Here is a 13763-nt window from a genome sequence, read left to right on the forward strand (position 1 = left end):
CAGGGAACTCTATTCAGTATTCTGTAATAACCTATATGGGAAAAGTATCTGAAAAAGAATAGATATAACGTATATGTATATGTATAACTGAATCACTTTGCTGTACACCTGAAACTAATACAACATTGTAAATCAACTATACTCCAATATAAAATAAAAATTAAAAAAAAAAAAAACAGAAACCACAACTGTTTGCAGGCAAGAGAGCCTTGTCATAGATGAAGTTGCACTGGGCTTGGATCACTGCATCTAAATCTATCCTCGGTTTAAAGTAGTTATATGGAGCCGGCAGTGGCTCCAATAGAGAACTTCTTTACAGTGTAGGTGACCTACAGTGGAGACACCTCCTACCCCAGGGGTAGACTTATTTGCCATCACGGTAGATAGTTAAGTAAAAAGCTGGATTACAAGTTGTCGGAAACATTGTAGCGTGCAAGTGTAGGTATGTAGGCCAGGTGGCTCTAAGAATTCTTTCTTGCTTGGGTGGCCCTAACAAAGTATCACATACTGGGTGTCTTCCACAACAGAAATGTATTGTCTCACAGTTCGGGAGGCTAGAAGTCCAAAATCAAAGTGTCAGCAGGGTTGGGTCCTTCCTTCTGAGGGCTGTGAGGGCAGAATCTGTTCTAGGCCTCTCTTCCTGGCTTGTAGAAGGTGTTCTCCCCATGTCCCTTCTTATCATCTGCCCTCTACGACTGTCTCTGTGTCCAGATTTCCTCTTTCTATAAGGATACTAGTCATAATGGATTAGGGTCACTCTAATGACCTCATCTTAACTAATTACATCTTCAACGGCCGTATTTCCAAATAAGGTCACATTTCCAAAGCACCGTGGGTTAGGAAATTTGGGGGTACACAGTTCAACTCTTGATGCTATGATTCAATGTTTAGCATCCTCATGAGAAACAGAAGTCAGGGGTCTCAGTTTTCTCTTAGCTCTACCACTTATGAGCCATGAAACTGGAAACCTCTCCATCATTCTAGGCTTATCTGTAAAATAAGTGATTTGCAGCAGACACAAATTAATTCTAAACTGTTTCTTTCATTTTTAAAATGTCTGTAAGTGTGGAGCAGAGAATTTCCCAAAGAGCTGATGGATTCCACAATAAGCTAGGAGCTTAGATAGTCCCTTATTCAGGTTCCCTTAGTTGCCCAGGATCACAGTTAGTAAGAAAGCAAACAGGTCCAATATATATTCTTGCAAAAGCAAAGCTTCAGCTTATTATGATAGATGGACTGAAAAAGGAAAATAAATACATAATGTGTATTATGCCTCAATCTTCAGTGAGAGGGACACGCTCATACCTCAAAATATCACTGGAATGATAGATACAAAAGCCAATGACCACACGGATTGTCACTGAAAAGAGAACTGAGTGGCAAAGGAAGAGTAATAAGGGAAAGTTTTTTGTTCTCATCACAGAAATAAAGGAAAATATGTTACTTGGTCACATTTTGAATGATAGAAAAATATGTTACCTGGTCAAAGAGTACACAAGCATTAAAACAGAAAAATATCTGTGTGGTGTGCAATTGTTTAGCCTTTTATTTTCAAGCCTAGATATCCTGTATTTAATTAATTTTGTGTTTGAGGGTCCTTATAAGTAGGCTTGACTTTTACAATTTTTGGTTCACAGGAAGGTGTAGGGCTCAGCAAACATGCTTACATACCTGTTTCAGCATGAAGACATATACTGAAAGATTTAATAACCCTATGTTTCTTAAGATGATTTTGTTGTACAAATATGGTGCACTTAAAGCACAGAACTGGCTAGAAATCTGCTACACTTGTCTTCAAAGGGCAAGGAACTTAGCAATCAATACCATATTTACTATGGTATTTTTCACCGGCAAAATTTCCACACCTTCTACCAGTTGTGGATAAGAAAGACAGGTTTATTTTTCTACCCATAATTTCACCTTGGCTCCCTACCTATTTTAGTGACAGCAGCAGTTGTAAAAACTTCGTAGGAAGTTATTGATGTGTAAACTGAATTTAATTGACATCTCTCTGAACCAAACAAATGGAGATGTAATTAACACTGTTTCTGTAACTAATCCTGGCTGAGGGAGGGGAGCCATCCCCACAGCTGGAGCAGGTGACAAAGTACAGAGCCACAGGGGCGAGCAAAAGTCAAGAATAATTTTTGAAAACACAGGAGACAAAATGTGCCAGTAAATATGGTAGTCTTTCCATTTTAAAGATGGAGGAAATAAAGATCCTAAAGGCTATATATCCGAAGATAACAAAAAGTTGAATTTGAAATGTTCTATTTTGAGTTCTGTATTTTTGTCATTCACCTCTAATATTATAAATGCACGTTTAACCTGTAGAATAATCTCTGTATGTTAAGCATATTTAAATTTGTCCTTTTAGAGTCCTAAAGTGCCTCACCAACATTTTCATGGCGACAGCCGTTCTGGACTCACATGAAATAGTTAATGAAAAATACAAAGGACTGATTTTAGAGTACATTCTATAGGCAATCACTGGGATTTTTACATCACTGTCCTATTATATAATGGGAGTAAATAAATATATGAGCCAACATAAAATTATAAATGCATATTAAGGGGATGGCTTGATGCTACGTTCCCTTATATTTCCTAATAATTGCATAAATTAATAACTTCAGTTAAATAGAAATAAGCTAACGTATGAAGCAGTGAGTACTTAGATTTTTAAAATTTTCATGGAGACATTTCCTCCAATTACGTTTCATATGATACAACTGTAATGACTATTTCTCCTCTATTAGTTATCTGTCATGCATTTTTCCTATCTATCTATCATCTATCTATCATCTGTCTTTCTATCTTTCTATCATGCGTCCATCTACCCTGCACTCATTCATTCAAGAAATGTGTGTTGACAGACATAGAAAACAAACTTATGGTTACCAAGGGGGAAAGGGGGTGGAGGAGGGATAAATTAGGAGTTTGGGATTAGCAGATACACACTACTATATATAAAATAGATAAACAACAAGATCCTACTGTATAGCACAGGGAACTATATTCAATATCCTGTAATAAGCCATAATGGAAAAGAATATGAAAAAGAATATATATATATATATCTGAGTCATTTTGCTGTACACCAGAAAATAACAGAACATTGTAAACCAACTACATTTCAATTTTTTTAAAAAAAAAGACATGTGTATTGAGTCTTTGTGATATCCCAGGCTCTATAACTTAATGAAAGAGATAAATATGGAACCGATTACAGATCCCAAATTAAACCTTAACTTTTACCATATAACTTTCCTTGGCCATCTCCAAGTCACCACTCCTTCCCTTGGCCTCAGGTAGCACTTATTTTCGAAGGACTTTATTTACGGATTTAATTACTGAGTTCTTTATAGAACGTTTTAACTATTTCACCACATGCTTGCATAGACCTTATTGTCTAATGCTTGCATAGACCTTATTGTCTAACGTGGTGTTTTTATATCTAGATGCTTTACCACCTGCTGATAGAAAAGTATTTTAAAGAGTGCTGAATCAACTGGGTTGATGCCATAGTTACAAAGACGATTCCTCCCACTCCTCCTGCTCTTCCTCTTCCTCCTTCCCTGCTCCTCTTCTTTCTTCTTTTCAACCTTGTTCTTGTATTTCCAGGTCTACTAGAGTGTCAGACAGATAGCTGGTGCCTAACAAATGCCCAGAGAGTGCATCAGTGAGTAAGAGATGAATTACCTCTTCTCCCTCCTCATCCTCTCCGTTATATTTATTAGTACTCTCCTTACAACAGATACTTTTGATGGAGCTATTTTTAGGAGGCACATTTTTCAATCTATAGAATTATTCCAGTGGTCTCAAAAGTTTGTAGAATGAAGAAAGCATTGAATGAATAAACGAATGAAAAACTCATTCCTGTATTTTTCTCACCAACAATTTGGAGATTGTGACACACATAAAAGCTTAAAAATTTCACAGCAAAATTTTGCTTTTAACCAGTTGGGATGCAAGTGATGATTTCAGGTACATGGTCCATACTAAGCATTCAATAAATGGCACCTATGACCAAAGTCCTGAACAATGTCACCCTATAAGGAAGGCTCCTAGTATTTCTGGGAGCTAAAGCACACCATAGAAGGATCATGCTTGGGGTAGAGCTGCAGCTACCAATAACTTCAAATGTCCCCAATGCCCCACCACACATACACCAAAAAGCAAGTTCCACAGTGGCAGAGACTTGGCCTGTTAGTTTTGCTGTTGAATCCCAAGGGCCCAGCACATAGTAGGCCCTCAATAAATATTTGTTGAGTGAATGAAGAGATACTCTGCAGAAGTGTTTAAGAAGTGTCCAGTGTATGTAGTCATTCTTCTGGCTTTCCCTCCCTCTACCCACATATGTTCAAAATCTCAGGCCCTATCCCTGAACTGCTAAATCAGAATTTGCATTTTAACACGATTCCCTTGATTCTTCACATGCATCCTAATTATGAGAAGCACTCCTATAAGGCACATCAAGTTCACTTTCCTGCCCCCCCCCACCAACTGATAAAACTTCTGAACCCAAACTAATGTCACATTCAAGTTTATATGGCGGGTTGCTTGTAGGGTCAGTGTTTCTGAAAAATAAGAACCGGAGTCAGATGCTAGGATTTGATCTCTCTTTCTCTCTCAGCCTCTTTCTTTTCCCCCTTTCTTCCTCCCCATTTGCTCCCTCTCTGGCAATGAAGTCATATTACACAGAGGAACAGCACAGTCAAAATTTCTAGGCTAATTTACTTTTTTTTTTTTTTTTTTTTTTTTACTGTTAAAGAATATTAGCCAGGGCAAACTGAAAAGCAAAATAGTCATCTCCTGTATGTGCACACCTTTCTGCCTCTTTGCACTCTGCATGACCTCCTTACACTTCCTTGTGAATCTTCTGGAAGAGAAAAGACTCAATATTTGCTGAGTATCTGGCTTATGCAGGTGCACTAGGTCGAGCTTACTCATTTAATCTTTATGCCAACGAGAAATACAGTCATGGGAGGGGAGCACGGAGTCAGGTTCACTGTCAGCTCCCATCAACATATCCTCCAAAACTTGTACTTTTCAATGACATTCTCAATGTTCATTATTGTCATGACTACTGAGCAGAATATGAAGAAAATATGTTAGAGACATGAAAAACAAAAAGGCAGTTCAGAGACCTTTGGAGAAAATTGTCAGGGAGTATAGCCATTTTTTACAGGTTAGCTCCAATATCCCAAGGTCTTACCCAAGCCCATTCTCTGCTTCCATCTCCAGCATTTTAAAACTCAGCTACCTCTCTGATAACAAACCTAAGAGATAGTTAGCCACTATCCTTTTACGGAAAAGGACGCTGGGGCTCCAACGGACTTAGCTTCTTGCCCATGATTGCAGAAACTTTTAGCTTTTCTGATGCTAAATAGTCCTTTCCATTCTGGCATCATGTCAAGTCTTCTGTTGGCAACTCAGCACTGCTTCCGCTCTTGTGTGCTCCCCCTTACATCCTAAGGACAGGAATCCTGAGGTGTACGTTCCCACAGATCTCGGTCAGCAATTTTCAGCGTTAAGAGCCCACTAAATACTCGAGATACACATCTTTCGGATATCACATTAGTGAAGTTGTCTTATCATGTCCTACTGGGTGGCACATGATCTTTATTTGCCAAATTACAGATGGTAACACTGATCACTTGAGTAAGATGGTGCCTACTAGGTTTCTCCACTGTAAAGTTCCTTTTTTTCTTTGTAATTAATAAGTATTTGTGTGGAAATATCTGGAGACTGTGTAAATATCCTGTTCCCTATCCCACTCTCATCTACTATGCTTATCACCCATTGATGTCCCTTGGCTGAATAACTTTAATGTTTGCCAAATGCCAATTTTTTATTTTCATTTTCCCTCCTACATTTATTCACAGGCATTCTACTGGAAGTAAAAGCTTTACCTTCTCTCTGTTTAATTATATCTGTGTGGAATCATGGATTCATATTTTATTCAATGGATTATGATCTATTGTTCTCTTTTTTAAAAAAAATCCAAAATCATGGGATTTGGATGAAAGTAACTGGGCATCCTGTATTTCTGCAACTTCCCGACTCCATGAAAGCAAGTAGAAAAACCAAGAGCCAGCAACAGCCTTCCCTGACCTTTGCTTGCCCAACACGTCCAAATGTTTTTTAAGCATCTAAATCCTTCTATTAATTCCCTTCCTGTTAGCATGCCTAGAATAGTTTCTATTTTTTTCATCAATCCCTCACTAAGACAAACATAAGGATAGCCTTTCACTCCTGTCCTTGAGCAGCCATTCTATCCTAGACATCATTCTCTATAAAGGCACCCATATTTACAAATATTTCTTTATTTGTCAGCTTCTCCTTTATAAACTAAATTATTTCATGGCAGAGGTCATAACATAAATTTTGTTATCACTATTCCTAGCACATAGAAGATGCTTGATAACTAGCAGTTGACTGAATGGACCAAGCTCATACTACTTAGAGAAGAAATATTTCATTACTAAATACCATTTACCTATTTCCAGGATTGGTTCCTTTCAAGAAATGCACACGCAGAATGGGATCACTGAGATAAGAATGGTCCTAAGCACTGAAACTCCAGTGAAGAGATTGAAGGATAGAGTAGGGGTATATGAGGAATTAAAGGAAAATTTCTCTTGTCTGAAAGCTACTGGAATAACCAGAGATACAACATCCCAAGGTCAAGGGAATGGCTTCTGTTGCTATTCCTTAAAAGTTGGCTTTAAGTATATTAAGGGATCCTAATGATTTTATTGAATGTCCTTTTATATATCCATAGCCCAGGTCATATCCTACATCTGTTTTTCTTTCTCTCCTAACTATGTGTGTTTTTTTTAAACAGATGTTTCATGATTCTTCCTGACTCACATCTGAACCCAATGGTTTATACTCTTATTTAAGGACAATAATCTCAGATATTCACGTATGTATTTTGTTACATGTATATACTGAAATTTCTTTCCTTTACCATTCTGCCACACTTCATCCCAAATAGACCATTCTATACTCATATCCTCAGAGAAGAAATATAACAGGAAAACAGTTTCTGATCACCATGGACTTTGTTTCAAAAGGTCAGATGAAAGAAGATTGTGGGGTGGGAAAGAAGTAATAGCAGTGTGGCACATCTAGGCAGGAGGTACCACTAAAGCCTCACCAGTTTGTGTGTCCAAAGTCAAGAGTTTGGACCTAAAAGGCCATGCTCACTAGGGGCTCATCATACCATGATTGCCTATGTGGACACATAACTTGAAGAACACAGGAAGTCTCCCACCAAAAGCTGGGTGGAAAATCTGTTAGATTCTAGAGCCTCAGCACATCCTGAAACAATTACATTTCACTTGCCTACAGACTCATGGAATGGGTTTTTGAGCCAGAAATAAAATCAACTTACAGCAATAAAATGTTACATTTAATACACCCTGAATTTGTAGATTGAGAATCACATCTGCTACAAAATCAAGAACTCAGGCTTTTACTTAAAGAGATGCTCTATATCCTAATTCTCAGTCCAAAACTACCAGATTTGGGGCTTTGCAACCATTCCACTCAGTTGGAAACAAAGAATGGCTTAATCCATGACTGGCTGCAGCTTGACCAGCACTAGAAGGAACTAATCAACAGGTGGAGGAACAGAGGGTCTCTTGGTTTAAATGGAACGAATAACAACACAAGTCCAAATTGATCACAGAAGAAAAAGAATCAAGTAAAACTTTGGCAATCAGTTAGTCAATGAACTTCCAAATTCAAAATAAGAAGGATTGACAGGCTATTTATGAATAGAATACCTGTCATTAAAACAGTGATTGTTAATGCTGAGCCCTGTTCTAGATGATTTAACCCACATAATCATGACCGCAAGCCTACAAAGTAGGTTATTAGTCCCATTTTACAAACAAAGATATCGAGATACATAAGGATTATGTGACTCACTCAAGGTCATCATGATGGTGAGTAGCAGCTCTGACTTGAACCCAGTCAGTCTAGCTCAGAGTCCAACTTGACCACCATGCCATGCTGTCTTTGCCCACAAAAGCTCAACTATTTTGAACGGGATAACCCCAAAGGAAGAGATTCGCAGGTCCACTCCCTTTATTTTGAAGATGAGGAAACAGTACCAAAGAGGACTAAGACATTTGCTCAGCGTCCTACGGCTCAATATATCACTCATCTTTGTTTTATGACAAATAATACTCATTGTCAATCAAATTAATCATTTTGCTTTTGATGTTTCCCAAAGCGCAAATCAAAAGTTTAAAACCCAGCCTTTGACAACCTTCCAGGAATTGTACCTCAGCTTCTCTAAAGCTGATATGAGACGTGAGTGACAGGAGGCCAAGCAGTCTCAGAGGCCAGGTAAAGCACCCTGATGGATTATCTCCGGGAGGCGGGAAGCAAAATGGTGCCAAGAAGCCACTTAACAGTGAAGCAGGCAAAGAGCTCAGAGAGAGGAAACCCAGGGACTTTACTGTGTTCATTCAAGAATCAGGAAATTTGATTCTGAGCCATTTTTTCCTCTCCTCTTATTGAAATACCTAGAATTAGAAACCTCTACTCTGGAAATATGATCTTTATGCTGCTCTATTTAGGTTCCATCAATTTCAAAATAATATTCCTATGGCAAATCCTTCATGCTCCCAAAAGCAAAGAAATCACTGTGATTTTCCCCTGTCCTTTAGTAAAGGCTAGCATGTAACCGTACCATCTCCTTGGCAGGTCCAAAGTCCCCATGACAAAGCATGATTAAAATAAATAAGACCCACTTCTGTCTCCTGAAGGAGAAGGATCTAATTGTGGACAGATTTTTTTTTTTAAATCCGTCATGGGGGTAAGATATTGCAGTAAGAAATCTGTTTTATTTAGCTCACTGGGCATTCAGAGACCTTGCGTCCTAATCCCCTTCACCTTGGTTGTGTTGACATGTCCTGTCATTGATAAACTCAGACTTGCATTATAACAACCGTTGAAAGCTGAATCGGATGATATTAGAAAACAATGTCACTTACTGGCTTCTAACCTTTTCAACCCTTATTTCTATTTCCATCCTAGGAATATTCTCACTGCTTGTGCAAAAAAAGATGATAAATATGAGGAATCTGTCCACTTATAAAGACATGCTTAAGAGTGAAAACAGGGGTAAGTAAGTATTGAACTTTTGTTGAGAAGGCTGTTGACAAAGCCCCCAAAACAAGGTCATTTAAGAAAGACTTAAGTTGAGGAACTGTGCCTGAGCAGGAAGAAAAAAAAATGAAAATTCTTGGTACCAGAACCCTACATTGTTTTACGTTAAGTCTAGTGTGATTATAAGGGTCCTCTTTATTAAATCAGAAAAGAAATAACAGATTTGAAAATTAAAGTAGAAAGTCCAGGGAGAAAAAACACATGTTTAAGTTTTTAGACATCTACTTGAATTTGAATGCTCTCTAACACATTCATTAAATTTCAATTAAATTGAACGTGGCATGGAAAAGAAACTAATAAAATGGTTAGTGTTGTCCAAAAAGACACTAAAAGGGAGACATGAATTCATGATCAACCTAATCAGATTACATCTCTTTTCATTTTCCCTTTGAAGGAGCCTGGCCCTGGGGACCTTACACAACCAGGCAGACAACTAACCTTGTCGTGCTTTCAGACAGGCTATGGAACAAAGCATAGAGTAAATGAGAGGTAGTGAGCAGCTCACTCCTGGCCCTTAAGGTTTTCCAGTACCTACCACCCTGGCATATGCAGATGATGTGGGACTTACCGCATTAAAATTGGGGAAGAGGTTGACTGCGGCCGCAGTGTCAAGAGGAAAGGGAAGAAACGGTTTAATATCCAGCGATGGTTGCAAAGGAGGGGCTGGTGGACGGACCAGGGCTGGGAGAGCGGGGCTCTGGCATGTACCACCTGCACAGAGGAGAACAAAGGGAGCGATCAGGGACATGGTGCACATAAAACACACAACACACAAACACCAAGGTCTCTTTTGAGACCAAAAGGCCAGCTTTATGGGTCACTGGAAAAAACAAGACATGGAGTGTATTGACCTCAGCTGGGAACCGGCCAACGAGCAGATGTGCCATTAAGCAGAGAAAACCAGTTGAGCTGCTCCTTTTTCCCTCTTGGATTATAACTATCTGGTTACGTAAGGAATTGTTAACATTTCAAACATTTCATACTCCCCAATCCATCCTTCTTTTCCTGCCTACAACCTGGACTGAGTCAGCTACAAATCTATAAGCAACATCCCTTGATTCAAAGGGAAAACCCCTCCAATGCTCCCCCAGCCCTCTTTGAAAACGAACTCCTGCTCAAAATATGCATGCAGTCTGAGGGAATCTTTTACAGAACTGCTCTTTTCCACCACATCCAAAACTCTGGCAGCAAGACGACATGAACCTGGCACAGAAAAGAAACTTAACCGCAAATGCAGGCAGCTGTACCTTACTTCCCTGGCAACTGGAGGGTTAAAACCAGCAAATCCAGCTACATATCATGTGATCCCTGAGCTATTTAGCACCCCTGTGGCTTTAAACATTCAAGACTAGCTGCCCCCTTCCTTCCCAGTCACGAATAGGTGGAATTTAGAAGGTCACCAATGAGCAGGGAATGGAATATTATGGCAACACACACAGCTCCTTTGCATACCAGTGGGCACAGGCTGTTTGCAAGGGACTCCCACCTCTGCCCCCTGTTCTAGGATTCCACTGCATTCAGAAGCTGAAAGGAGCCCATCTCCCTGTTATGTCTCTCATACTTTGGTAACGTTCCAAAACATCAATTGGCTGTTAATTAAAGGCTGTTTGAATCCTAGGAAACTGTTAAAATATGCCAGCATTCTTCTAATCCGAGAGGCAAGCAACGGACTGTAAAAACCTGCTGGTGAGAATCCAAGAAGCATGAGGAAAACAAAATGCACTAGAATTATTCCTTTCTCATGGAAAAGAATTCTAGGAGACAGAAAAGAGAAGATGGCAGAGTAGGAGGATGCGAAGTTTGCATCTCCTGACAACTAGGGCACATACCAGGTGCTGGTGCAGGGCCTCAGACACCTAAGGGGACAGGGGGAACCCCCGATGAGTGGGTAGGTTGTGGAGCAGAGTGAGAGGGGAGGAGAAGTAGAGGCGGGATGGGACCAACACACCTGAGGGGCACCTGGGGGAGGGGAGGGGCCCACTCACTACGAGGGGATCAGGGGGACATGGAGAGATGTTCCGGGTATTGGAGGATCAGAAGGGAACATGGCCAGCATTTCCTCTGCCCACTCGGGTCCTGGACTAAACCTCCACACACCAAGGCCCCCTCCAGCTGTGTGGTGCTGAGCCTAAGCCCTGCCCCCCACACCCCCAGGGCCTTTTCTGGCTGCTTGGGTCCTGAGCCTAGGTCTGCCCCCCACCTAAGCCCTGCCACCCCGCCTAAGCCCTGCCCCACCTAAGCCCCGCCCATCTAAGCCCCGCCCCCACCTAAACTCCACTTCCCACAGCCAAGGCCTTTTCCGGCCTTTTTTTTTTTTTTTTTGCTATTGTGGTTCTCTTCTACCTTGTTGTTGTTTCATTTATACATTTATTTTTTATAATATATTTTTTATTTTTCTAATTTTATTTTACTTTTATTCTTTGTTATTGTTCTATTCCTTTTTTTCTTTGGCTGTGCCACCTGGCTTGCGTGATCTTGGTTCCCAAGCCGGGGGTTGGGCCCGAGCTTCTGGGGTGGGAGCTCTGAGTTCAAACTGCTGGACTAACAGAGAACCTCAGATCCCAGGGAATATTAATCGGAGAGGCCACCCAGAGGTCCTCATCTCAGCAACAAGACCCGGCTCTACCCAACTGCCTGCAAACTCCAATGCTGGAAGCCTTAGGCCAAACAACCAGCAAGACAGGAACACAGCCCCACCCACCAAAAAAAATAATGAGATGACAAAAAAATATATTACAGACGAAGGAACAAGGTAAAAACCTACAAGACCAAATAAATGAAGAGGAAATAGGTAACCTACCTGAAAAAGAATTCAGAGTAATGATAGTAAGGATGATACAAAATCTCAGAAACAGAATGGAGAAAATAAAAGAAATGTTTAACAAGGACCTAGAAGAATTTAAGAACAAGCAAACAGTGATGAACAACACAATAACTGAAACTAAAAATACTCTAGAAGGAATCAATAGCAGAATAACTGAGGCAGAAGAACAGATAAGTGAGCTGGAAGATAAAATAGTGGAAATAACTGCCATGGAGCAGAATAAAGAAAAAAGAATGAAAAGAATTGAGGACAGTCTCAGAGACTTCTGGGACTGCATTAAATGCACCAACATTCGAATTATAGGGGTGCCAGAAGAATAAGAGAAAGAGAAGGTGTCTAAGAAAATATCTGAAGACATTATAGTCAAAAACTTCCCTAACATGGGAAAGGAAACAGCCACCCAAGTCCAGGAAGCGCAGAGTCCCATACAGGATAAACCTTAGTAGAAACACACCAAGACACATATTACTCAAACTAACAAAAATTAAATTCAAAGAAAAAATATTAGAAGTAGCAAGGGAAAAGCAACAAATAATATACAAGGGAATTCCCATAAGGTTTTCAGATGATTTTTCAGCAGAAACTCTGCAGGCCCGAAGGCAGTGGCAGGATATATTTAAAGTGATGAAAGGGGAAAACCTACAACCAAGATTACTCTACCCAGCAGGATCTCATTAAGATTCAATGGAGAAATCAAAAGCTTTACAGACAAGCAAAAGCTAAGAGAATTCAGCACCACCAAACCAGCTTTACAACAAATGCTAAAGGAACTTCTCTAGGTGGGAAATAAAAGAGAAGAAAAAGACCCACAGAAACAAACCCAAAACAATTAAGAAAATGGGAATAGGAACACACACATCAATAATTGCCTTGAATGTAAATGGATTAAATGCTCCAACCAAAACACATAGACTGGCTGAATGCATATAAAAACAAGACCTGTATTTATGCTGTCTACAAAAGACCCACTTCAGACCTAGGGACACATGCAGACTGAAGGTGAATGGATGGAAAAAGATATTCCATGCAAATGGAAATCAAAAGAAAGTTGGAGTAGCAATTCTCATGTCAGACAAAATAGACTTTAAAATAAAGACTATTACAAGAGACAAGGAACGACACTACATAATGGTCAAGGGATCAATCCAAGAAGAAGATATAACAATTGTAAATATTTATGCACCCAACATAGGAGCACCTCAATACATAAGACAAATGCTAAAAGTCATAAAAGGGGAAATTGACAGTAATACAATAATAGTGGAGGACTTTAACACTCCACTTACACCAATGGACAGACCATCCCGACAGAAAATAAATAAGGAAACACAAGCTTTAAATGACACAATAGACCAGACAGACTTAACTGATATTTATAAGACATTCCACCGGAAAATGGCAGAAAACACTTTCTTCTCAAGTGCACATGGAACATTCTCCAGGATAGATCACATCTTGGGTCACAAATCAAGCCTTGGAAAATTTAAGAAAATTGAAATCGTGTTGAGCATCGTTTCCGACCACAATGCTATGAGATTAGAAATCAATTATAGGAAAAAAACTGTAAAAAGCACAAACACATGGAGGCTAAACAGTGCACTGCTAAATAACCAAGAGATCACTGAAGAAATCAAAGAAGAAATTTAAAAAACCTAGAGACAAATGACAATGAAAACACAATAACCCAAAACCTATGGGATGCAGCAAAAGCAGTTCTAAGAGGGAAGTTTATAGCAATTCAATCTCACAT

General features: G+C 39.6%; 1 protein-coding gene across 4 annotated transcripts in view; it reads right to left on the bottom strand.

The window, feature by feature from the left end:
* The window catches only part of ZNF385D (zinc finger protein 385D), a 924724-nt gene that overhangs the window by 222004 nt on the left and 688957 nt on the right, over positions 1–13763 (bottom strand). For all 4 annotated transcript variants that reach the window (XM_082392762.1, XM_082392761.1, XM_082392763.1 and 1 more), the window contains one exon: positions 9758–9900. In XM_082392762.1, the coding sequence (XP_082248888.1) occupies positions 9758–9900 (143 nt within the window). The remainder of the gene's footprint in view (positions 1–9757; positions 9901–13763) is intronic.

Source organism: Balaenoptera borealis, assembly GCF_965194805.1.
Source record: "Balaenoptera borealis genome assembly, chromosome: 5".
NCBI classification, from domain to species: Eukaryota; Metazoa; Chordata; class Mammalia; order Artiodactyla; family Balaenopteridae; genus Balaenoptera; species Balaenoptera borealis.